This window comes from Typha angustifolia, chromosome 15 (assembly GCF_048772165.1).
Source record: "Typha angustifolia cultivar Huaian chromosome 15, ASM4877216v1, whole genome shotgun sequence".
In the NCBI taxonomy this organism is placed as follows: Eukaryota; Viridiplantae; Streptophyta; class Magnoliopsida; order Poales; family Typhaceae; genus Typha; species Typha angustifolia.
This window is the reverse complement of record NC_133253.1, coordinates 18,213,886-18,238,790: the sequence shown is the minus strand read 5'-3', so window position 1 is coordinate 18,238,790 and position 24,905 is coordinate 18,213,886. Positions and strand designations below refer to the sequence as shown.

Genomic DNA, 24,905 nt, shown 5'->3' with positions numbered 1-24,905 from the left:
AAAAAGAAAACCTTTTGATAACTTACGACCAATATATTAATCCCCACACCTTGTTGCAAGCTAATATACATAGAAAAAAGCAAGCACGTGAGCTCCGTGGATGCCTCCCCACGGGGTCGTCTTCTTTAATCTTTATGGCCTCAATTTTTTTTTTAAGCTTTATTAGCATAAGCTCAAGGCATTTCGAATCCAAATTAACTACCCTTGTCGTCCAAAGACCATTCACGGAATAAAGTATGAACTCATGAGACTTTCCTGACCTTATTAGAGAAAGCAAAGTACCACAAACGAGCCTCTAATCAATGGATAATTATAATCTAGAGGACTCCAACTTTTGCTCATTTCCACTTCCTCAGCACTACTTACGTGGAAACGGATATTACTTCAGAAGGATTTAATATAATTATCCTTTTAATTAACAACTTTCTAAGAAAATGATAATTAGAAAGAGAAGAAGAAGAAGAAGAAGAAAGCTGGGACTTGGCCGTGTGTCCACGGTTGCTCAGCGCGGATTGCGGCGACACAGAAGCTCTGGCGGATGTTTCTGGATGCTTCTCGATGGCGGATCCGGGCATCGAGAGGAGGATGGCACATGTGCATGTGGATGTGCATGCATAAACTATGCAAGGCTACCCATCTCTATGTCTACTTCTCCATCTAATTCAACCTTTGGACGCGAGTAGCGAGCTAGCCATATACTTTTTTCTTCTTCTTTCCAGTTATTGTTATGGTCAGTAGCTGGTATCAATTATCTAATGCCAATCTTTAACCTTACATGTATGTACTTATAGGACACAAAGTGCAATACTTGTCTCTCTCTGCTTGTTTCGTTTCTACTGGACTACACTGTGTTTAGTTGACTTAAAAATCTACTTAAGTCTCGGTTAGAATTAAGTCTACTTGTTTTGCGAGTTGGATGCTATATGGGTACGAATTTTGGTTGAAAAATAAGAACTCAAATAATTTTTGTATTTGCAAAATCTCAGTACTCTCATCAGAGATATTGCATGGAAATATACTAGGAAAAGAAATATAAGTGTATATATGGTTAGTACACATATTAGGGTTTTTGTGCAAAGCCTAGACTTTAATTCCAGATCCAACTCGGATAATAGCCAGTCTGATGAAGTCAATTGTACTTGTGTTGAAAATAGTCCCCTGACTGGCCTACTGATAGTACCCACTCTTTTAACCTGCACCCAAGATTTTCCTGTTCAAGTTGCAATAATTTTCCAACAACTTTTGACTCATTTACCTACACCTTCCTATATTTTTAATGAACTTTATTGCAATTCTCAACTTGCCATCATATCCAATTCGAGAACTATGACTATTCCTAGATTCTAACCCAGCCATCAACAGTCAACAACTAAGGCATCGCGGAAACCTTGCAGTGAGAAATAAGAGAGAGAGAGAGAGAGAGAGAGAGAGAGATAGTAAAAAATGGGTAGATACCTATCCAAAGATATGGTATTCATCTAGTATAGTAGTAAAGTGCTCACAGAATAATTGAGCGATGTTACCGAGAGCTCGAATCTCAAACTTGAGGCAAAGAAGAGTCCTCCTCTTAGTTTTAGTCCAGAAGAGAGAGAGAGAGAGAGAGAGAGGGAGAGAGATTGTGTGTTTTAGTCTTTTAGAGACTCTACTAGCGAACAGAGAACAAGTGAGTCCACACTTGTACTTACAAAACTCTATTAGCAAAAGCCAGGACAACAGTAGAGAGAGAGAGAGAGCAGCTAAAAAAGACTTCTCCTACTGACGCAAATGGGGAATATGAGTGCAAAAGGAGACGAGTGGGAAAGGCGAGTACAAAGACAAAAGCTCTCCTCAAAGGCTAACATTGGAAGAGGGGCGACCACTATCCCTTGTCTAACTGTAAAATGAACTTGAAAGCAGATGCTTGCAAGTGTCCAACTTGAGAAACGCAACACAAGCACCTTCCTCGTTGCTTCTCACTGAAACTTGACAGAGTTTATCAGTTTACATACAAAATATATGTATGTATGTTTTAGACTATGTGCTCGTGATAAGCTAAATTATACGGGAGGTTAGCTAGCCATTGGCAAAACATAGAACTCAATGTCTAACTTCAAAGTTTGTACAAGTTCTTTCACCCCTAAGAAAAAATATTTGTACTTACAGTTCAAACTTTAGTACTGGAAATGATCTACTCGATCTAAGGCACAATGTACGTGAGGGTCAGTTTATTTAGCTTATTATACTAAAATTAATACAAATATTGCCATTGGACTTGGCAAATAAGCATACAAAGGCATATGCATTAAAGGCTGAGCCAGGGTAGGCTATGCATAGGTGGTCCGTGATGAACGCGATCACATACCTCGAGAATCGTGCGTTTGTTTGATGAGTACGTACTTGAAAATTTTATCACCCGGATTAAGGCGTAAGAAAAAATTAATTACCTCATTGGAGCATTCATTAATTACTGCAGATCGTGGCTAGGTCATGGCGCAGGAGTGGGATTAGATTAGAACATTCCTAGTTATGTGTAGCTTGAACTATACTTCATTTTTGTTCTACCGATTAATAAGGGATATATATATATATATATGTTCCTTTTTAAAGATGACAAATAGAAGTATATATCTCGGAATATAGCACATTCACCGTTCAAATCCAGTGATGAATCTAGTAATGATCAAAGGTTACAAAACTTAAGTCTAAGACTGTCAAAGAGCATAAACAATTTCCCGGGAAAAGATGGTGTCATATTCCCCAAAATGGCATAGGGCATGGGGAAAGGCCAAAATTAGGGGAATGATTATTTATTAGTTCTAAGTGAAACGGTAATATACTAGATTACTAGTATCTAAAGTAAGAAAGGTGAGCTCACGCGTTCCCCGTTCGACTACGAAACTCCTTCCCCAATTGGTCAGCCCACACCATGCACTTTTCCTAAAATACCCTTCTCTTTATCTCCGAACGAATGAACGATGGACTCCTATGTCGTTTATAAGTCCTAAATTGACCGAAATATTATATACACTGCTCTAAAGTTTGGTGTTGTATAAGTTGAGAAGATTTAATTTATTTCCCACCTTTGGGTCATAAGATTTCTTTTTCACAAAAAAAAGAAGGAAAAAATTGTTGTCCTTCCTTTGTCTCTATTTTTGCCTGCCATTTTCTCTTTTGAGTCCTCCCCTGCCCCTCTCTCTTCCCCAAAACAATGTCTCAATGCCACTACCCTACAAATCCCCCTCTTTCCTCTTTCTATATACAACAGTGCTCATTCTTTCCTCCTCTCATCTCCTCCTCCTTGTTGCAAACTAATAGCAAGTATTCTTCTATGAGAAGAACTCTTATTTGAAGGAGGAGGTGGAGGAGGAGGAGGAGGAGGAGGAGGAAGAAGAAGAATAAGGCTTTCTTTCTTTACAAAATCCCATCCTTTGTCCTGCATTGGTACATAGCTTGGTAGGAATGGCTCCTAGTTATGACTGTGCTGTTTCCGTCCTCCTGTGCCCGGAGGACAACGACAGCATCTTGAGTTTTGATGAGGAGGAGGAGCATGGCCATGGTGATGTGGATGGCCATCGCCCAGGTTGTGTTCTTGGGGAAAAGAGCGGTTTTTATGGGGACTTGCTTATGGATTTCCCCTTGCAGTCGGATGAATGCATCGCCCTCTTGGTCGAGAGAGAATGGGAGCATCTCCCAAGAAAGGACTACGCCGACAGGCTGCTCACTGGGGCATTGGACCTTTCCATTAGGAGAGATGCCATTGATTGGATTTGCAAGGTGGGTTTTTTATTTTTTGAAAAAAATCTTTGTAGGTATACTATCGTTTGTTGTCTATATCTAATGATTCGTCAAAATAGTCCTTCTTTCCGTATTTCTGGTCTTATTTCAGATTTATTTCGGATTATTTTGTTTATTGTCGATCAATGTGAATATTTTTGTTCTCGCTGATTTGCTCTTATTTTTTTTTTAATATTTTCACTCCCCCCTACATAAATGAGATATGATCTTGCTGTGGCTATTTAATTTGGGTCTTCAGTACTTTCACAAGGCCTTTATTAATATACATAATGTAATAAATGGGTCTCTTCTCTCTTTCAATTCACTTATCTTTTGCCGTCTGATGGTTTTAATGCTCTTCTTGCTTCTTTGAATAATGGTGTCTGTGCTTTTATTAAACAGGTTCATTCCCACTACAGTTTTAGGCCTCTGAGTGCCTACTTGTCTGTGAATTACTTGGATCGATTCCTCTCTGTCTATGAGCTTGCAGTAAGAACATTCAGAAGGCCCTCTTCTCTTTCTTATGCATAAATTTATTTCCAACATAATCTCATATGTGTGGTTGCACAATATGGTTCTTAATGTCTGAGTTCTCTCTCTTATTGCAGCAAGGGAAGGCTTGGACGATACAGCTGTTGTCTGTGGCTTGCTTGTCTTTAGCTGCCAAGATGGAAGAAGTTGATGTTCCTCTATTGGTGGATTTACAGGTAAGGCCTGATGAACCATTACAGATAAAACAATTCCATGGCTTCTGATTCTGAATCTGTTCTAATTTTCTTTCACTCATGTCTAATAGGTCGGCGAGGCGAAGTATGTGTTCGAAGCTAATGTTATACAAAGAATGGAGCTTCTGGTGCTCAGCACTCTCAAATGGAGAATGCAATCTATCACACCATTCTCCTTTATAGATTATTTCCTTCATAAGTACAATGCTGGCAATGCACCATCCAGGTTATTAGTATTACAATCTGAGGAACTCATCTGGAGCACAATTAGAGGTATACACTTTTTTATTTTCAGAATTGCAAGATAGAAATCTCTCTGGTTGTTAGAATGGGATGGATCGAATTATTTTGACTACAACCGAGAATTCAATTGCAGGAACTGATTTCCTCACTTTCAGACCTTCAGAGATTGCTGCTGCTGTCGCTTTGATAGTGTTGGGGAAAACCCATATTGTAGAACTTGAGCAGGCTGTTACTTATTGCATCCATGTAGAAAAGGTAATATATAGCTAACAGCTATGTATGCACTTGGAGTTGCATGTTTGATGGTTACTGATTTGGTTTGCATTCTGATGGTTGTTGCAGGAGAGAGTGTTAAGATGTCATGAAGTAATCCAAGACATAATATTGATGAGGAATGTGCCACTGAAAACTGCTAGCCCATCAAATTCCTCTGTGCCACAGAGCCCAATTGGGGTCTTGGAAGCTGCATGCTTCAGCTACAAGAGTGATGATATAACTGTTTGGTCACAGGAAATATGTTACGATAGCTCTCCAGCTAGCAATAAAAGAAGGAAAATTAGCAGATAAACTATCTTGTGATGGATGGATGTTGTTTTGGCCACTAACCTCTTTTGGGACTTGTGGCATTTTTTTTAACAAGTCAGTTGGATGTGGTTACTGGAGTTTTAGGTGTGATCCTGAGATTACCGAAAGACAAACGAAAGAATGGATCCGGCAAAAGATTAAAAAAATGAATAAATAGATGTGGAGTTCATTGCTATGACATGAGTAATGCAGCCAGAAGACATCACTTATCAAAAGCAGAGACAGCACGAAGCAAGAAATCGAGGATACGTGAAGTGTTTTTGAAGAAGATACGAGAGAAATTACTACGTTTGCATTTGTTTTTTGTATTAACTTCGTGCGAGAACTAAGAAAGAAAGATCTTTTGGGATAAAACATGACCAATAAAATTGAAAGATGGAAAAACAAAGTGGGTTTTGCTCATCAAATCAAACGGTGATTGCTTAAATTAATCGCATCTGTTGACCCCCGATCAGTTTGTCTTCTGACTCTCTGAAACTTACTTTTTTTTTATAATATAAGAAAATAAGTGCCCTGGTCAAAGGTCAAAGGAAATATTCTTGGGAAAATAAATTATAACCTTTAAGAGGATCATAAGGGAAATGATCAAGTGTGTACTAAATATCTGCCGTTGGCTTCAAAGATCCAGTTTCAACGATGGGAGGAATTATTCCTGGAATCATTCCTTCCTCACTTGGTTTTCTTATCACATGAAAGCACGCATCGGGCACTGTTAACTAGTTAGCGACCATTACATTTAGGGGGAAAAGAAAGGGAAAAAAAAAAAAATCCAAACGAGACGTTAAAAAACACTTTTAAGTTTAACTCCAAATAAACGAAACGTTCTACATTTTTTTTTTTCGATTGCTAATGGTGGCTTAAGATATGGAATTCCTCCATCTCCTTGGCTTCCTCGCCTGCTCCGCCACCTCCGTCGCCTGCGTCTGCGCCGCCATCTCGTTTGCCTCGGCGTTCGTGTTCTTCCCCAGCTTGCTTAGCTTCTTCCACCCGCTGCTCCAAGCGGACGATGGATGCTTACTTGGCTTAGCAGAGGTCATCTTCTCGAACTGTCTCTGTAAGCTATCCATGTCGTTTTGGAGCTCCAGGTATTTGGCCTTCATGCTCTCCAGCTCAAACTTGAGCGTGTTGATGTCCTTCTTCGCTGCCGCCCAACCTTCTTGGAAGGATTGGGGAGTCCCCTCGAGGAGCTGCTTGCGAGTTGAGACCAAGGGCTGGTAGTGGGAATCCCCTGCTTCCTTTAGAGAGGAGTTGGCGATCGCGTTGCTTATCTTGACTTGCTCGGAGAAGAGGACTTGTACGACGACCCGAAGTGGGAGGCGTTCGTTTTGGGCTGCATGCATGCAGGCATCGATGGAGAGCTTTTGGCAGTCCATTACACGGCAGAGACGCTTCCTCTCGTGCTCAGTTAGCGTCGGATGCGCCTAATTGAGAGTTTTCAAAAAATAAAAAAAAAATTAAGCAGTTCCATCATTTCTAGTTTAACTTCATCTCAGTTATAAATCTTTTAACTAAGAAGAGAGAGAGAGAGAGAGAGAGAGAGAGAGAGAGACACTAGATTTATCTACTAACAAACAATATTAATGTTTGTACCTTGAGATAAGAATCAACAGCTCTGTACAACCCATCATCACAACTCCGGGTCGACTCTGGCAACGCCTCTGCCAAAACCTGGAACTTGGTCAGCGAGAGATTTCGATCCCTCGACACCTCTGTGAGGAAACTATCTATCAACCTCGCAACTCTCAACTTGGCATTAGACCCTGAAGCCCTTGCAGTCGCCGGCTCGTACCCATGCTTCTCCACATACGACTCCCTCCCTGGGCTCGAATCCTCTGCTTGCTCTTGTACCAGGAAATGCTCCACTAACCTCTGCACCAAATCCACATCGTACAACGTCTCGCTCTTGCTGTAAGATGGGATGAGAAGATCCGCCAAAGTGGCTTGTTCTAACTGCATTCCAACTCTTTTTTCTAACTCCGTGACGAGCGCAGGTGCTACTTTTAACATACTTGCCAACCTTAGCAATCTGAGAAGAAAGCTACAAGAGACAGAGTCCTTGGTTGGTGGGATTATACTTATAAGGCTTTCGATAATCATCCTTTGCTCTCGAACTTGGGAATTGGATAAGTCATCCTTGTTACCGGTCCCTGCGATTACTAAATGTAGCCCTCCTTGATTCCATACATCGTCGCCACCTTGAGGCCCTTCTTTGGTTAATCCAGGCAGCCACCTCGCTGCGTATTGCATGATTGCAGCTCCGATTAGCTCAAATCTCATGCCTTTCACTTTGATGGCAGTGACGACTCGTACAAAGTGGTCGATTCTAAGGAGGGATACGTCTTCGAACCACCAGTCCGGTGGAACTGGTTGGGTCCGGCTCGGGCTCGACTCCTTCGAGTCGTTGTTCCATTTTGGACTCGAATTTCTCGTAGGCCTCCCGGTGTACGCCCACCTAATACCTCTCGGATTAGCGCAAGCTTTCCATGCGATCGACTCACTGCACCTTCGTACTATTTGCAAGTTCTCGGCCCATGGCGACAGCCCTTCGCAGCTCTTGAGCACCACTATTGAGTCTCGCCATGAGGACAAGACTACGTAGCTTAAAAAGGCTTCTGTTTTGAATATTAAGTTTCCTTCCTCTAAGTCCTCCGTCATTTCCAAGTACTCCGCTGCGCACCTCAGGCCGGAGATGTTCGACGCCGTGAGGTCCACGGCGATGCCATAGCAGAACTTGGCGGCGAGCTCCAAGGACTCCGGGCCGCCGGGGAGGTCGTTTAGTTCGACCACACTTGGTTCTTGATCCCTTGAGGATTCATACATGATTCGGTTCATCCTTCCACTTCTTGAGAGTAATGGATACTTGACATGAGACCAAATCATAGTAGAGCTAGTTAGCTATGAACAGTGGATATAGTTACTAATAAACTAGTGGAGGAATTACCAATTACCTTGTGTAGATGGAAGCTGACACCTCCAACTTTAACAAGCAAATCACTGGGGATATCACTGGAGACATACCTGCTCGTAAGTACATATGCATGTCAAAATTAAACTAGAACTAACCACTGTGAATAGAACTATAGATTACATTTAAGGAAATAAATTAAAAAAAAAAAAAAAAGTACCAAGATTGATCTCTGAGCTCGAAGCCGTCGTTGCTGAGGCTGCTATGCTTGTGAGCATCAAGTGAATTCCTCACGAGGTCTCTCCCATGGAGTTCATTCTCAGATTCCCACATTGTTATGAGGAATATCGCCTTGAAGATCAATTATGGATGGCGTAGAAGGAAGAGTACTGAGCAGTAGTCAAGAAGAGACGAGACTAGAAATTAATGGCAAATCCCGAGGGGAGCTAGGGAGCGTTGGAATTCATACAACTATGGGAATCAACGCAGAGAGGTGCATGAATAGGAGAAGAGATAAGAGAGGAAACATATCTCTTGGTCCTGATGTGGAAGAGGAGGGCGATTGAGAGAAAAAGTCACGTGGGGTGTTGGAGTTATCTAGACTCGTAGCAAATCTTCCATGAATCTACAGGCTGGATTGGGCCATGGGCTTCTTTTTAATCTCTTTTACCATTTTTGGTTCTACTAGTTGGATTCGGGTTGGATTCGGGTGTCCTTTCCCTCCTCCCATCATCTATTCATGTGCTGAAAGCTGTGAGATTTCTGTAGCCATCTCCGTTTGTTTCCTCCATCAAATACTATATGCTCGTGCCTCCATAGGGATAGTGAGTGAGTAGTGAGCCCACTAATGCCACAGATATATTTGTCTCTTGGATTAGGTAGGGAATATACATATACATATATATATATTGGAGAGCTACTGTTTGCTTTTGTAACTTTACCTCACATGATCATGAACTAATTTAGCTAGGAGGAAACTCAATCTACTGTCTCATATTAGAGAAGGACAACAATGCTGAAAACCACTAGTAGTCGACAAAATTAAGAACCACTTGGATGGAGTAGTCCCACGTAGCATGGGAACAATAGTTATTAATATATAACCAAAAAAAAAAACCTCACTGGATCGACGATGCAAGTCTCTACTGGAGTTGGATCTATTTGGTTAATTTGTTGAAGGCAAACTAACTCTACGGACCTTTTTCTCAACACAAAATACTAGCTCTTGTCTTGCCAAAGAAATTTTGGATGATTAGCCACTGGTTTAAATTGAAAAGGCTACATAATTACATATATGTGAGTCTTTCTCAAAGTCATAAGCATTTGGTAAGGTGGTCCTCAAAATTTTTCATTGGTTGGTATGGTTCATTATTGCTAACTAATAAGTTAATAAGGGCGTCCTTTTATTGTCTCTTTCGGACCTTCTCAAGTTCCTTTCCTCTGCCTTTATGTCTGCGATCAAGTCATTAGCATTTCGTAATTATAGTGTGACCCCACTATTTTGGAATGCTTTTCATATTCAACCTCGAGGCTAGATATGCACAAAATTATAAAGCTCTTCGACTGTAATCTTTTTAACCATATGAAGTCTTCGATTAGTAAATCGTCAGACGAAGTTTAGCAGTGCAGGTGAAAAGATTGGTATTATTGAGTGGCATAGTTTGTAGGGCATAGTAATTAATAATCTGGGTAAGATCTAAGTGCCACAATTCTTAATTAAAACAAATTTGTCACACACACACACACACACACACACACATTCAATTATAAAATATATCCTTTCACACAAGTCTTTCATTTTTTTTACTTCACCAAACATCACAATATAGAAAAATAAGACATCAATCCTAAAAGCGTTAACACAATACAATAGAAAGAACGGTCATAATGAATACATAGATGCAAGGAAGCTAATATTACCATATAGCTTCATCGTGATACAATATTTATTGGTACACAACTTGTGATCTCCAAAGATTGACAAATGATCCTTTTTTCAACGATACTCACACACTGAGACATTGTCGGTAGGCGAAGGGCGACCGCAATCACCAGTGGAAAGAAAGCGTCTGCAAACAATGAGGCAGCCAATTGGAGTAACCCTTAGTATGCATCGACGATGGCAGTGGACATAAGCAGCTCCCTCGTTCAAGCTAAGTGAATGCAGCCGATGGATATAGATCTATATATTCAACTTGATTCAAATCCCTTTATTTCTAAATCCAAAGACTGTTGTAAATTATACTAACAGCATTCATACTATGAGAGTTATTTGTCATGTTTATATCCTATTCATATGCATCCAAATTTTAAACATTAGGCATCCCATGAGTCGGCTTAGGTTAGTTTTAGCGGGCAATATAGGTCCAGCCCAAGTAGCCCAACAAGGATGAACCGGGTCCCAATCGGATCTTTGATGAAAGTCGGGGTTGGATCCGACTAGGTTGGCCCAGGCTTCTATTAATCGTGACCTTTACTTAGCATTTTTTGTCTTTCTTTCTTTCTTTCTTTCTTGTGTGTGTATGTGGCTAAAGGTCTACGTTTCCTTTGGAATTAAGGAAGTCTTTTAAAAAAAAAATTAGAAATTAGGAGCAAGGAAGTCACAAGATGAGGGTAAGTGTCGTTCCAGTGCAGTGGCTTGTACGTCAGAATAAGAAGAAGAGGGGGAGAGAGGGATTTCCGAGGCTATAACTATCGATCGAGCCATCTTAATTTCCACATGACGTACGCCGCATGAAAGTGACTTCTACCATAAAGAGCCGAATAAGATGTTTATGGTGTATAATTTTCAACCCACCTTTCTATCTCTCATCTCTTTCCTTTTTACCCAACCCTCCCTTCTCTCCCTCCCCCCCCCTCTCTCTCTCTATCTCTCTTCCTCATATTAGACCCTCATGAGCTATGCATCTCCGACGCCGGCCACCGCCGTGGTTTGTTGCATGTGCGGCGATCACGGGCTGCCGCAAGAGCTTTTCCGGTGCAAGATTTGCCTCGTTAGATCACAACACAAGTAAGCATAACATATTTCTCTCGCTTGCTAGATGTCCAAATTGATTAATTAATCCATCCCTTGCTTAGAGAATTTTATACATACCATCTTGGTGTATTAATTAGATACTGCAGCGATCTTTATCCGAGAGCGACGACGTATCGAGCATGCAATTGGTGCTTGAGAGAGGAAGGAGGGAAGTCGCTTGCTCGAGAATTAACTGCGGATCATCACAGGATCTCGACCTCCTCGTCATCTGATAATAGTAATAACAGTGGTCGTAATAATTCTGGTGTAAAGCTTCGCCGAGGCGCCTTCGTGTCGCATCTCAATAAGCCCATCAAGAAGCAAAGAATGGAGCCCTCGCCTTCTTTAGGAAGAGCAAAGCATGGCTTTAGAGGAAAGGTGATTAGAAGATATAAGTTGTTGGAAGACGTAACAAGTTGATGAATTATATAAATGTTAAAACAATTTATCACAGAGACAGATATGTGTGTGTGTGTACATAACAAGAGAACATATATAGTTTACATGTATGTGTAATAAAGGAAATGCAAGAACTCTTGATGTAAATATCAAATATCTATCTCCATTTCCATATAGGGTTTGGTGATTTGGATGTGAGAACAAGGGGAATACATAAGTAGCGGTGGACAAAACTTTGCCGCGGAATCTAAACTGTTGAATGGACCCACTACGTGAAGATTTTCCAGTGATAAATAATTTATTTCCCACCCTAGCTATACCACACCCATGACTTGCTCGCTCTGCTAACCATCATATTATATTGAAGTAATTGCATAAAGAAAGTGACCCAATTGAAGGGGAAAAAAAAATAATAAAGCTGGGAAATGGAAAGTATATGGCGAATCCATCTCACCAGATATTCATCGAAAGGATAACCAAAACTTTCCCTGCTCCTTGCTTTTATCTTTTTAAGAAAGGAAAAGGTTGCAAGATGATAGGAAGTTGGCCGAGTGGCGGTATGTTAATAAGACCCAAGACTCTGATACTGCCAGGCTTAATTTTAACCAAATGAAAGATAGGGGATAAGATGCCCCCACTAATCTCATGTATATGATCAGTGGATATATTGCTCATCTTAACTACAAAAAAAAATAGGGCATTAACATAATAGATAGAATATAAGCAGATATTTTTCTGGGCCTGCATTGGCTCAGTGGATGATAGCAACAGGGCTCGAGGCTCGAGCCCTTTTTGGAACCACGAAAAAATAGTGAACCAAAAATGGAGCAAATGAAACATTAATAATTGGAAGAGAAAATGAGATACATATAATATTTTACTACGTACTTGCTAGTGGAACATGGCCAAGATATATTTTGTCACCTACTCCGGCAAATTGCACTGCCAATTGCAAGCTCGATGGCGTTGGTGAGGGGCAGTGATAATGAATGCATGAGCTGGACAGAATCGAGATATCCGCTCTCGTGCTCTCGCACGTGCATGTCGTGTGCCATGTTATTATCAACTAATGAGATGGGATTTAAACAAGGGTTTGACAAAGAAAGGCTAGACTTTCGTCAAAGTTTAGGCCAAAAAGATTCAAGAATCGAGTATTAGTTCAACTGGAGTTTTAACCCGTGGCCTGACCTAAGCCCTGTCTAATAGCAGTCTCAGTAAAACCTACTACAGACATTGTCAGATCACATAATTCACATGCGTTCTTTTGAAAACAAACTATTCATCTGATCATCATATACCGAGACTGGGTACACCTGGAGAAGGTAGGTTTGATTGATGACTCTTCATCTCAGTACTGGACTACTGGCAATTGTGTCGCATATTGGAAGAAGGATAAGGGCCAGGCTCAGGCCCAGGCCCAGGCCCAAGAAAGACACTCAAAGATGAGCACGGAAGGTACCACAGATTGAACTATAGATTAATAGTTTCAGTGAAATATAACTGGCAAAGTGTGGAGAAAGGGGCTTGACGTATGCTAGGGCGTTAGTGAAGCCAGGTACATTAAAACTTTCATGGGCCTCAGATGACAGATGCAACGCATCTGCCTTTGCCTATTCTCTGAAGAAGAAACAAATGCCTGCAGTCCAAAAGGTGCACTAATCTGATGACAAGGACTCCGCAATCAATGAACAGCTTCTTCCTTTTTATTGGACTGAAACCTAACGAGTATTGACCATTTAAGAATGTTCAGGGCTTGTTAATATGATTTTAAAGCTGTAGCGTACCCAGGCCCCATGACCAAATCATTGGTAGGCCCTAATAAGAGGACAAAAGTTGTGGAGAAAAAAGGCTCCATAAAGACAGTGCATTTAATATACCAATGCAATAGTGGTATGATGTCTACGGAGAGATATGAAAACAATAAGCAGTTTTAAATTAATCCAACTACCACATGAAATGAAGACAAGCAATGGAAGATAACTATGGGAGGAAGGAAAATTCAATTGTTCTAAGATTCACCTCATTTGATTCATGGCCCAGTCTTGAATGTGAACGAGATCCATTGACCTTAGGCAAAATATTCAGCAATGGAGATTTCAAGTCTCAGAAATTCCTGGAAGTCTGGAACCAAACATAGATTATTGCGCAATGATACAAGAAGAACACAAACATTTTGTTTTCTTGTCAACTTAATTAAAATTTGCAGACGTGCAGCAGGAACAAAGATAGATATAGGTCAGGATACAGATCTAGTGGCTTCTACTGCAAATGTCATTCCAATGTCCCAACCAGAAGAGAATGAATTAATTGAGCGAAAACGAATAGAGGAGGTATCTTATCTACTTGGTATGGATCATTAGATATCATCTGTAGGTTACTGAAAACCACCTACAGACTTGCCTCCCTTCAGTGACTAACATTTTACTCCAAATTCGATTTGAGCTCCCACATGGAGCTACAAGGATATGGGAGTCCTTCCTTGGCTCTCATAGCAATACTACAGGATCTTCACAAAGGGCGGCACATCGGTCCTTGGCCCTGCTAAGGAACGGTACATGTATAACTTCTCGACGGCCATTGTTTCTTCTCCTTCTTCTCCTTCTCCTTCTTTTTCAACTGTGTCCCTGATAACTTCTACGACCAAGCGAGGTAACCTCTGAGCTACATCCTTGCAACCCCTAAGAGATATTTTGCATGATGACATCCACAAGAACCTCATGTTGTAATAACGGTGAAGCCCAGAAAGCAATCCCACATCCCCGAAAGGGCTATCTCTGATCTCAAGTTTCTGTAATTTGGGGCACCCTTCCAGAACATATCTCAGCGCTAAGTCACCATTACCCGCAAAAGCAACGGATAGAGTCCTAACCAACTTCCCGTACTTCCCAATGTACCCAAATGCCTTATCAGTTAGCAATCCAGAGACTGCAAGCCTGGTCAGCTTGTTGCAGTTCATCACAATAGCTCCGAAACCCTCATCCATCGGCTCTCCGGTAAGGTAATCGGGGCGACGGCGACCCATGATACAGAGGCGAAACACCACGAGGTCAGGGCAATTCTTGGACATGGCGACCACCGCGGCATTGGTCATTCGCTGACAGAAGTACAGAATGGATCGAAGCTTCGAACAGCCTTCGGAGATCGCCGTAAGACCGACGTGCGAGACGGAACCGAGAGAGTCCTCGGTGGCATCCAGAGGGAACACCCTGAGCTCCCGGAGTTCCCTGCACGTCTCTGCTACGGCACGGAGCCCCTCGTCGCCCAATGAATCAAGAACCTAATTCAAGATGTGAAGTTGCATATCAACGATCGGACTAGATGGAGTACAAATCGAGATTTGGTAGAGATCATACCCAAAGACTCTGGAGATTGTGGCAGCGGCGGATGACGGGGACGATCTCATCGGCCATGAGATCTGCGAAGCTAAAGTTGAGAGAGGTGAGATTAGCGCAGACGGCATAAATCGCAGGGAGGTACTCAGGAGCCACCTCTCGGAATCCCGAAAGGCAAACGAGCGACTTCGAGGCGACGAAAGAGGAGGCCAGATCGATTTCGGCGGACTCGGATTTGAAGGAGCCGGTACCAAGATGAGTCAGCAATGGAGCGAGAGCCATGAGGCGGCGGAGTTGCTCTACGGTGACGAAATGGTTAACCCTCAGCCGCCTAAGCTTAGGCGACCGCGCCACGAGCGCCTCCAATGCCTCGAAACTGAACTCGCATGCGACGCACTCGAACGCGAGCGACTCCAAGCTGGTGGTCGTCTCCGGAAACTTCGCGATCCAGTCGACGACCTCGTCCCCCTCGTCGTCCACCACGTCCTCGATCAGATCCAGCACCCGGAGATACCTGCACTTCTCGGCGATGACGGCTAATCCGGCGGTGCCGAACCCTTCGCAGCAGATGAGGGTTAGATCTTTGAAGTAAGGGAATGAGCGCGCTATGAGCGCGAGGTCATCGTCGAGCACGGTCATCCTCTTGAGGCAGATCCTCTCCAGCCACGGGTAGGCGTGGGCGAAGGCAAAGGCCCACTGCGAGAAGTTCGCCCCCCAGCCCAACGGCACGAGATTGAAATCGGCGAACCGCGGCTTCCCCTTGAGCACGAGCGACCGAACGCACCGGAACCGCTCGGTCGCTCGGCGCGGCGCCACGGCGTAGCAGTTCCCGATAAAGAGCTCCCGCCGCGTCTGCGCCTCCGCCCGGTACCACGACCTGCACACCAGCGACGCCGCGTTCCGGTCCCGCCGCGCCGTCAGGAACTGGAGGACGCTCTCCAGCACGTTCTCCAGCACCTGGTCCGAGAACGGCGGCGGGTAGTCCCGGCCGCACCCATTTCGGATCTTGCCGGATCCGCGAAGATCCGGAACCCACCTCTCCTCCTCTCTCATCTTCTTCTTAGGGGGAGGAAGAGGGGAGATGCTGCGGTTGCGTTGGTCTGCGTATTTATTAATCGGTGGTGGATCAGTGTTTCAGAGCTCTGGACATTGGGATTCTCCCTGCCCATCACACTACTGCTGCAGCTGCCACCGTCCAAGAACCCCACCTCTATCATTTGGCCCTCTCTGGATTTAAAAATATCCCCCCAATCTCTACTCCCCTTGCCCCTTGCCCTTTGCCCCTCGGTGACTTACTCGCAGAAGAGGAGAGAGAGAGTGGATGGGGGAATTGAAGGCCCATCAAGGTGGGCGTCGTCTGTACATCTTTGTACTACCATGTCACTCTCAATCGTAGTCTACTAACCCACACCACTGTGCTGGTAAAAAAAAAAAGTAAGTGCTCCTCTTCCTTTTTATTTCCGCCCCCTCCTCCTTCCCTCTTCCTTTTGTTGTTTCTTATCTCCTTTTCTCCTCTGCCCAGTCCATTCACGATGTGGATTGGGTTGAGTGTGGCAACAGGAGATCTGGGTGTTTGACCACGTGGGTTGCAGCCAATTGGTGCGTCAGATTATACAGCTTGTAAACGTCGATCCACTTGCATCGGATCGGATTGAGTTGAATGCTCCACAATGATTGACATGTACAACCAAGGTACTACCGGCCACTTAGCCCCCCCCACCCTATTTAGTTCATTAGTTGATTTCTAATTGAAAGCTACTGGCTACGAAAAAATAAATAAAATCTTTTACGGATGATATGAGATGGATATATTGTAGAATAGTCCTTGATATTGACCCTCGCCATTATGGGAATTAGTTTGCCCTATCTACTACTTTCCACTCAAGGGGGTAGAGTGTAATCCCGGTGTCTTCTGCAATTATATGCTAACCCACTAACAGCGGATGGATGAGTAGTGCTTGCTTACATAGAAACACGGGATAATTTTTACAATCTCTAAATTGTAACGACGTCTAATTAACAATGCTTTTATCCCAAATACTTGTACATGAATCTGTCAATCACTAGCCGCCCTTCGTGAAGCTCTGGAATATTTAGTGCATTTGCCCAGCTATATAAAGCATCCAGTAATCTACCTTCATGAATTCTTTTTGTGTGTGAGCGCGCGCGTGTGTGTGTGTGTGTGTGTTTGCGTGGAGATTAAAGGCTTGATTCTGGCACTTGCCTTTATTCACTTCTTTCATATAGCCAATCCACAACATTGGCATTTGGCAGCTTCACCAATGAATAATGAAACAACATCCCCAGCATTCTTCCACCACACTACACTGGACTTTTCTTTCTTTCTTTTTTTCAAAAGATCTGCATTTGAATAATATATATAGTATATATTGACATCAGGAAAGGAATTCCAAGAAGTTCAAAGATTCTGGGGTTCTAGTTGATTCATGTGTTACTCACGCTTAAACACGTAAGTCCTAGTATGATAGCAGAAAATTCCTATAGTTAAGAGCATCGAATCTCGGGATGGCCCTTTCGGCAAATTATTATTTATGATTTAGATTTATGAAATAACAATCAAATGAATGATTCTTTATTTTCAGGGTAATTATTCGTCTGATCTGTCGCTTTGTATCACTCTTAGTTCTCAAAACAAAAAAAAATAAAAAAATAAAAGAAATGCACGGATACAACTCATGAACTATTTAAATATATCACTAGACTATCCATCAATATTTCAGTATAAATACTGATAAAAGTAATTTTAAGAATTTAACAAACTTAATATAAGAACAAAAATATAATTAATTGTATTAGTTCTTCAAGATGGTTATATTATTTAACCAAAAAAGTTGAAAACTCTCATCTTTAGTAGAGCTGTCAAAATAATCAAACCAATTCAAACTCGGTTTGAAACAAACTAAGTTTGACCAATTGAATCAGACATGAGTCTAAGTCAAGCTTTAAGCACAATCAATTCAATTAGACTCTGCTTGATAAAACTCAAATAATATATATGTTGTGCAAATATCCAAATGCGTGAAGACAGCAGTAGCAAAATCTTTTACCCTCAAATAAATCCAAATAGAATAGCAATAATTTGGGGCTAATCAAATATTAGCAAAGCTAAATAAATATCAATTTGAGAACTCCAAATCTAAGATGCTAGTTATAGAGAGTGTCTAATACCCAAGCTAATCTAAAAAATGAACACCAAATAGATACAAACCACAAAGAAAAAAAGGGAGAGTCAAGATTTACGTGGTTCGGTGATGTGCCTACGTTTATGGGCGGAGCAATCTTCAATTCACTACGCAAATATCTAAATACAAAGAGTTTACAACTCTAATAAATGATGACTCTCTCCTCTACAAGTTTCTCTTTCTTACAAAATGCCCACGCAAAGCTCTAAAACCCAATATTTCTATTTATAAGGTCAGTTTAAGTTGGGGATTTTCACAAGGTGTTCAAACGCCTGCAGGCTGCGTTCGAATGCTATGGCTCCGTTTGAACGCCTGCATTAAGTTCGCTTTCGGGTTCAGATTCACGTTCGAACACTGTTGGGCCGTACGAAGCTTGCATCAAATTTACTTGTGGGTTTAGATTTGCATTTGAACGCTACTGGACCGTTTGAGTGTCTGCATCAAATTTGCTCACAAGTTCAAATTCGCATTCGAACGTGATTGGACCGTTCGAATGCCTGCATTTATAGCCTATGTCTGGAAATTACGTTCGAATGCCCCTCGGACCCCGTTCGAACGCACTGTACAGCAAGCCAGCAAAATGCTAAAATATAAATTTGAGCTAAATTTCAACAATATAAATAAAAATAATAATAATAAAAACTATATATATATATACATAAATAAGATTTAATTTGGTTATATATCTAATTTGACCTTATAAAGTGTAGACTATCATAAATTTAATTTAAATTAGATTCAAACTTAATTGGACCTTAATTTAAGATAAGTTTGATTTGGCTCATCGAGTGGCTCGAAATAGACTTAAGAGTTCGAAATAGGCATGAAATAAATTTATTATATGGAGAGCTGGGCTCGATTACACCCATAGAATTCGCTAGCTTTTGGTATCTTTTCCAATGAGATAAGTCAATATATTGGTCCCTCTGTCGTCAGGCTTATCGTCTCGGCCTCTCGGGGGGTGTTCAAACTTCAAAATGGAATGGCCAATAGATTTTTTTTTTTTTAAATTTTAATTTTTACTTATGCATAATATTATAATATACAGTAATATTCTCCAGCCTTCAAAAAGTCCAAGCTTGCTTACGTGTCAAATGCCAACTGGCACACTCAAACACAGTTTGAAAAAAGAGATAAACTTATCCCGCGAGGTACCAGAATCAGAGGGCCCTCAATCGCGGACTTCGACGAAGGGAGAGAAACGCGCTCCCCGCGGTGACAAGTTCGAATCGGAACTCGTTCGATTCCTCCAAATCGTCGAAGATTCCGATCAAGATCATGGATCCGACGGACGCTCAGCACGATAAGGCCAAATCCGACGGTGGACATCTTCCGGAACCCGAGCTCGACTCCAAGGACGGCGCTCGCCCCCCTCCTCCTCCTCCTCCTCCGCCGCCTCCTCCTTATTCTTTACCCGAGGACTCCGCCGCAATCTCCCAAACTCCTCCATCGCAGCCGCCTGATCGCGCATCGACGGGGCAGAAGACCGTTAGCTGGAGCAGCGATCTGACGAGGGAGGGCCCACCCGCCTCCGCCTCCGCCTCTGCCACCTCGATGCCGGCGGAGTCGAATCCATACGTCACTTCTGCCCCCGTCCAGTCCTCGTCATCTAAGAGTACCCGATTCGAACAAGTTTCTATTTTTTCCGGTTCGCATTTGAATTATTATTATGTTAAAATTTGACTTCTTGTAAGATCTGGTTGAATTTTAGAAACGATGGAGACTGTGAAGGGTGTGCTCTCAAAATGGGGGAAGAAAGTTGGGGAAGCGACGAAGAAGGCCGAGGATTTGTCGCGAAACACTTGGCAACACTGTGAGTGTGCTTGAGAATGTTGCATCTGCCTCTTGTTCTTTGCGCAGTATCATGCGGAGTTATCCTCTAGTTTTGTGGTACTTCTGTTTTCGCTAATTGTTGGGCACGTTATGCTTTAGATAGGTGATAAACTTGGATGTTAGCAGGAATTCGGATAGCTTATGTGATTGCTAAGATCCAAGGCAATGTTAGCTTTGTCATTGCATGCCCAAGCTCTTTCGGTGTATGAAATAAGCAAATAATAACTACGTGAAATCTTTCCACATAGTTCTGCTCTTGAGTGATTCTTTTGTATGATAGCATTATGAAATTATTTCGGACAATTTCGCAAAGTTCATGATACTTAACGAATACTACTTGATGCACTAATGAAGCTCGTGTATCTCGTCTAGCATTGTTGGCCTTTTCCTTATTCTCCTTTTTTTCATGACTTCTGAATTTCTAATTCAGTCACATGATCCTGGAGGATCTTGAAGAATGCACTGACCATGAATTATTTCTTCTATTGTATCCCTTGTGTGTTTGGCCTTAAGATGGACTAGATTGTGCCAAGCAGAACCTTAGTGGCTGGGAACCAACATTTCAACCGCGACATCCCCCCATGAGGGGGCTTGTGTGAAAGTTTTATATTTATATTTGTCAATGTCTGCCTTACTTATTTTCAGCAGTTTGGATGTCGTGTTTTCCTACAATATATTGTTCCTAACTAGTAGCGCAACTCATTAATTCTGAAGAACATATATTCTTCTTATTCCAGTGAAGACAGGACCTAGTTTTGCTGAAGCTGCCATGGGAAGGATTGCTCAAGGAACCAAAGTTATAGCAGAAGGTGGTTATGACAAGATATTTCGGCAGACTTTTGATGCACAGCCTGAGGAGAAACTTAAAAAATCTTATGCGTGCTATTTATCAACATCTGCTGGTCCCGTTATGGGAATTTTATACCTCTCCACGGCTAAACTTGCTTTTTGCAGTGACAATCCTCTCTCCTATAATGTTGGAGATCAAACTGAATGGAGCTATTATAAGGTATGTCTATCCCTTGCAATTAGTTTTTCCTTGAGGGGATTTTGTGGGGAGCCCAACCAAGCAATTTGTCAAGCCTATACTACGTAAATAACTTAATTGATCCTGAAATAAAAAAAAATCAGTCCTAAATATGGTGTTGCTATAACTTTTAGATAATTTTATGATGTATGCTAGTTATCATTATTATGATATTCTCAGGTTAAGATATTAGCAAAACAAAAGAGTTTTGCAAGAAGCCAACTGCCCATAATTCCTGGCCTAAACAGTATCAGTCAAGAGAGGGGCTTGTAGTGTATATTGTATACTAGTAGTTAGCAAAGAGAGAATGTTCTGAGCTACGGATTCTTTCATGGCCAAAAGGTTTAGATAAAGAATTTCTTAGATCATATCAATAATGGCAGACATGTATCGCAGTGGAAGACTTTGCTTCCATAAGCGGGCGTTATTTTGAAGGTTACTTGGAAAGGCATCTCCATGTTCTCAACTTCTCACTGGGATATTGTCCTCTGAAATAAAATTCACAGGGAGAAGATGATTAGAACACATAAACTTTTTGACACTGTTAAATGATAAATGTGGAACATTATGATAAATGTAAAAGATGATTAGAACATATAAGGGTACCATGATAAATGTAAAAGATAGTAAAGATGATGCAATATCTATGACGAACAAATGTGGAAATTTTTATTAACACTTTGTTTCCTTTAGCCCTCTCTAGTACTGCAGAACTGAATGTTAGTGATGGATAATAGTAAGCAATACTTTCTAGAAACATTAAAAGAAGCTCTAGGAATTGTAATATAATGTATTTTCTGTTCCAATCTTCTTAAATGAGTTCTAAATTTACTGGCCTAGCTTGATACAGGTTAGACCTCTGTTCTATACTGACTGAAGCTTCCTTACCCTGTGCTTCTGCTTTCTTCACTTTTTCACATCCTACCACACACAAATGATCCCTTTGCCCTGCCTGCATTTTATTGCCCCATTCAATTCGAGGACTTATAGTCTTCAATGTGATTGGCTTACATCAATCTGCAATATGTACCGCCATGGATCTTTATGCTGGATGGACAATCCCGAAGGACTAATTAATTACATTTGTCCCATCATGTCCCCATTTCTCTATCTTGTTATAAGTAGAAAATATAAACGAGTAGTGTATAGCCCTTTGTTCATTGTGTTGGCATCTATTAACTTCTTTTTTTCTAACATGATATTCTATAGAAGTTTGGGGCATCCTTGCTTGTTCTATACGAGAAAAGAAAAAGAAAACTATTTAGGAACTGTACTACCTTCTGAATTATGTTCAGGATCGTTGCCAATACCTATCCTTTTATATATTGGTGATTGATGTGCTTGTACTTGTTATATGAATTACTAAGTTTATGTTATAGGACATTTTATCTCAAATTATTGGCCACTTGCAGAGTCACCTGGCTATATCTGTTCTTCTTTCCACTAGTCTACTTTTGCCTTTGTTTGGTGTAGTGCACCGACATGAACAGCGCTACAGTAAGGTTTCACATGAATCTGTTACTTACTCCATTATAAGTAAAACTTGGTGGCTTTTAGCCATCTCTTTCCAGATAGTGCATACTGCCAAGTGTGTTTGTTCTGAACTGCATGTAATCCTTATCTTTTGAGCAATCTCCCTATTCAAGCAAGTTGCGAGTCATCTTTTTGTTAATTTGTTTTTTCTTACCTGTCTTTATACAAACAGGTGGTGATTCCTTTGCATCAGCTAAGAGCCGCTAATCCTTCGTTGAGCAAAGTGAATTCCGCAGAGAAATATATCCAGATCGTATCCGTTGACAACCACGAATTTTGGTTAATGGGTTTTGTAAACTATGACAGCGCTGTAAAGAACCTTCAAGAAGCTCTGATCAGCGTGCATGATAATCAACCCTGAGAATGACTTTCTGGGAGTTATGTTGATCTCTTATGGCCTTGCAAGACACTAGTTATGCACATACGAGAAGAATCGTTTTGCCATTGTTATTGGTGTCCATTGACCTTTGGAACAGCTCCTGCTTGAATAGTTGAACTTTCCTCTACTTTAAGCTCCTAGTCATAGTGTAATCTCTCATATGTATTCCGTGTCGAACTTTTTGATATGATAGCCATTTTAGCATGCAAATTATTTTTTAGGCTTCCTTTTTATTTATTTATTTTTTTTTTTTACATGACAGTGGGACAATTTCCGATGACTTTTCCTAAGCTGCACAGATTGTTGCACTTAATTTGAGTGTTTTTTATAAAAAAAATTCAATCAATATGGACCTAAATAAATTAAACGGGATCAGATTCAATCTCACAACCTATCCAACCGAATCTAATCCACTTATAGAATAAACTTTTTACATCTCTCTCTCTCTCTCTCTCTCTCTCTCTCTCTCTCTCTCTCTCTCTCTCTCTCTCTCTCTCTCTCTCCCCCCTCAAGAATAAAAGGAGAAGAAGACAATAGGTTACTCTCTGAATACAAGCAGGATCTTGTGACGATTGAACTGAAATATATACGGTACTATTTCCTCAAATTCTTGTTCTTGTTCCTGTGAAGAGCTGGTTTCACTATCTTTTTATTCTGATAGGCAGCAAATCTCCTCACCGACGGGAGAAGGGAGAAAAGGGTACAGTCGAACCTTGGGCTGTGCTCTCTAATATCGCTCCGTTTATATCTTATTTTAACTGTAGATAGTAGATACACACGAACATTTACTGGCGATATTATCCCTTGTGCTAGAACTAATTGGGTGCGAATTATTACAAAATTATCAAAAGAATATCAAAGAGACAAATGGCCCCAAAAACTGGCAACTGAGAAATAGTTTCCATAATTGCAAGCGTGTACATCATGGTTTTTAGAAACGGCTTTAACCTTTTTCTAATAGAAAATAGAAAATACCAAATGTGTTACAGAAGTTGGCCGGATCCTTCAAAGTGTTGTTGAGCAGTGATTGTCCATATTACTTTCAATGGTCATCTAGAGCTCCTCCTTGTAGTACAATGTGGCTCTTCCCATGCTTCCTGCTATATTAGGTTAAATTTAATTTAAAGAAAACATACATGAAGAGAAAGAGAAGGAAAGCTTATCAATAATAATATATGCATGATCTTGGAATTATGTTCAGCACATCAAAATAAAGAATCCTAAATATTGTTTATATGGAACGCGACAAACTGAAAATTATTTGATGGTTGAAGGTTTGGTGGCTTGATTCAATTTGGTTGATGGTTTGACAGTACAGTTAGTTTGGATAAATAGCTTGACAACGTAATGACTTAAAGCAGATCTTGACGGTATTTGATTCGAAACAATTATTCGACGACGCATATAGCTTGAAGCCTAAACTAAACAGCTAAAAGTTTGATAAGATTTAAATGACTCTGTATCTAAGAATAATTGATTCTTTATCTAACTCATATTTAAAAAATAAAAAAGTAGCTTCAAGTTTTTGACTACCTAACGAGGACACATCATTTTCTCCATTAGAAGAAGCACTTGATCTATTTGAACAAGCAAAGCAAGACTAGCCGACTAGGTGATATCATCCATGCAATCCCTCCATAGTAAACGATAACATATTTAACTGAGTTATGATTAAGGTCATTTTGCTTGGCGCATGCCAACTAAACCAATTGTAACTCTTCAATCAATTCAATTTGAATACTATAAGCATACAATTTCTGTAGAATTATCTGATCTCAAATTCTAGACCACTCATAACATCAACTACTCTACCCACAAAAACAACAATAAGTTTCGCTATTGAGCTTTTTCGTTCAATCTACCAACGCCCAATGATGGTTAATCCCAATAAAATGACCTTTAGAAAGTCCCCTCGGTATGTTAATCTGCCTATTGCTGTTGTAGTCTCACACAAAAGCGATAGCACAAAGAG

At 41.1% G+C, this 24,905-nt stretch overlaps 4 protein-coding genes across 5 annotated transcripts; 2 read left to right on the top strand and 2 right to left on the bottom strand.

The window, feature by feature from the left end:
• The first annotated feature begins 3,104 nt into the window (after positions 1-3,104).
• Positions 3,105-5,699, top strand: LOC140779007 (cyclin-D4-1-like). The gene is made up of 6 exons (XM_073123942.1): positions 3,105-3,753; positions 4,156-4,242; positions 4,362-4,460; positions 4,550-4,751; positions 4,855-4,976; positions 5,064-5,699. Exons 1-6 carry the CDS (start codon positions 3,439-3,441, stop codon positions 5,286-5,288), a joined length of 1,050 nt encoding a protein of 349 aa, XP_072980043.1. The 5' UTR covers positions 3,105-3,438; the 3' UTR covers positions 5,289-5,699.
• A 383-nt stretch (positions 5,700-6,082) lies between these two features.
• LOC140779533 (root phototropism protein 3) lies at positions 6,083-8,778 on the bottom strand. 2 transcript variants are annotated; one of them, XM_073124641.1, is made up of 4 exons: positions 8,432-8,778; positions 8,255-8,324; positions 6,897-8,165; positions 6,083-6,727 (listed from the first exon to the last, which is right to left on the bottom strand). In XM_073124641.1, the coding sequence occupies exons 1-4, from the start codon at positions 8,542-8,544 to the stop codon at positions 6,164-6,166; spliced, it is 2,016 nt and encodes a 671-aa protein (XP_072980742.1). In that variant the 5' UTR covers positions 8,545-8,778; the 3' UTR covers positions 6,083-6,163. The 2 variants fall into 2 exon arrangements, with proteins under 2 accessions (XP_072980742.1, XP_072980743.1); XM_073124642.1 differs by having other exon boundaries at positions 8,255-8,312.
• A 2,675-nt stretch (positions 8,779-11,453) lies between these two features.
• On the bottom strand, positions 11,454-16,185 carry LOC140778026 (F-box protein FBX14-like). Its single transcript, XM_073122539.1, has 3 exons — positions 14,980-16,185; positions 13,646-14,903; positions 11,454-11,592 (listed from the first exon to the last, which is right to left on the bottom strand). Exons 1-2 carry the CDS (start codon positions 16,009-16,011, stop codon positions 14,124-14,126), a joined length of 1,812 nt encoding a protein of 603 aa, XP_072978640.1. The 5' UTR covers positions 16,012-16,185; the 3' UTR covers positions 11,454-11,592; positions 13,646-14,123.
• A 3,137-nt stretch (positions 16,186-19,322) lies between these two features.
• LOC140779472 (GEM-like protein 1) lies at positions 19,323-23,194 on the top strand. Its single transcript, XM_073124547.1, has 4 exons — positions 19,323-19,776; positions 19,873-19,974; positions 20,732-21,003; positions 22,727-23,194. Exons 1-4 carry the CDS (start codon positions 19,440-19,442, stop codon positions 22,913-22,915), a joined length of 900 nt encoding a protein of 299 aa, XP_072980648.1. The 5' UTR covers positions 19,323-19,439; the 3' UTR covers positions 22,916-23,194.
• The last annotated feature ends 1,711 nt before the right edge of the window (positions 23,195-24,905 follow it).

Excerpts from the sequence above, each read along its gene's own strand:
- LOC140779007 (XM_073123942.1), top strand. The coding sequence starts at position 3,439 with ATGGCTCCTAGTTATGACTGTGCTGTTTCCGTCCTCCTGTGCCCGGAG. Across the intron at positions 4,461-4,549 it reads CTCTATTGGTGGATTTACAG|GTCGGCGAGGCGAAGTATGT; the intron begins GTAAGGCCTGAT and ends CATGTCTAATAG. Across the intron at positions 4,752-4,854 it reads CATCTGGAGCACAATTAGAG|GAACTGATTTCCTCACTTTC; the intron begins GTATACACTTTT and ends ATTCAATTGCAG.
- LOC140779533 (XM_073124641.1), bottom strand. The coding sequence starts at position 8,544 with ATGTGGGAATCTGAGAATGAACTCCATGGGAGAGACCTCGTGAGGAAT. Across the intron at positions 8,325-8,431 it reads GAGCTCAGAGATCAATCTTG|GTATGTCTCCAGTGATATCC; the intron begins GTACTTTTTTTT and ends ACTTACGAGCAG. Across the intron at positions 6,728-6,896 it reads CTGTTGATTCTTATCTCAAG|GCGCATCCGACGCTAACTGA; the intron begins GTACAAACATTA and ends ACTCTCAATTAG.
- LOC140778026 (XM_073122539.1), bottom strand. The coding sequence starts at position 16,011 with ATGAGAGAGGAGGAGAGGTGGGTTCCGGATCTTCGCGGATCCGGCAAG. Across the intron at positions 14,904-14,979 it reads ACAATCTCCAGAGTCTTTGG|GTTCTTGATTCATTGGGCGA; the intron begins GTATGATCTCTA and ends ATCTTGAATTAG.
- LOC140779472 (XM_073124547.1), top strand. The coding sequence starts at position 19,440 with ATGGATCCGACGGACGCTCAGCACGATAAGGCCAAATCCGACGGTGGA. Across the intron at positions 19,777-19,872 it reads CCAGTCCTCGTCATCTAAGA|AAACGATGGAGACTGTGAAG; the intron begins GTACCCGATTCG and ends GTTGAATTTTAG. Across the intron at positions 19,975-20,731 it reads GCGAAACACTTGGCAACACT|TGAAGACAGGACCTAGTTTT; the intron begins GTGAGTGTGCTT and ends TTCTTATTCCAG.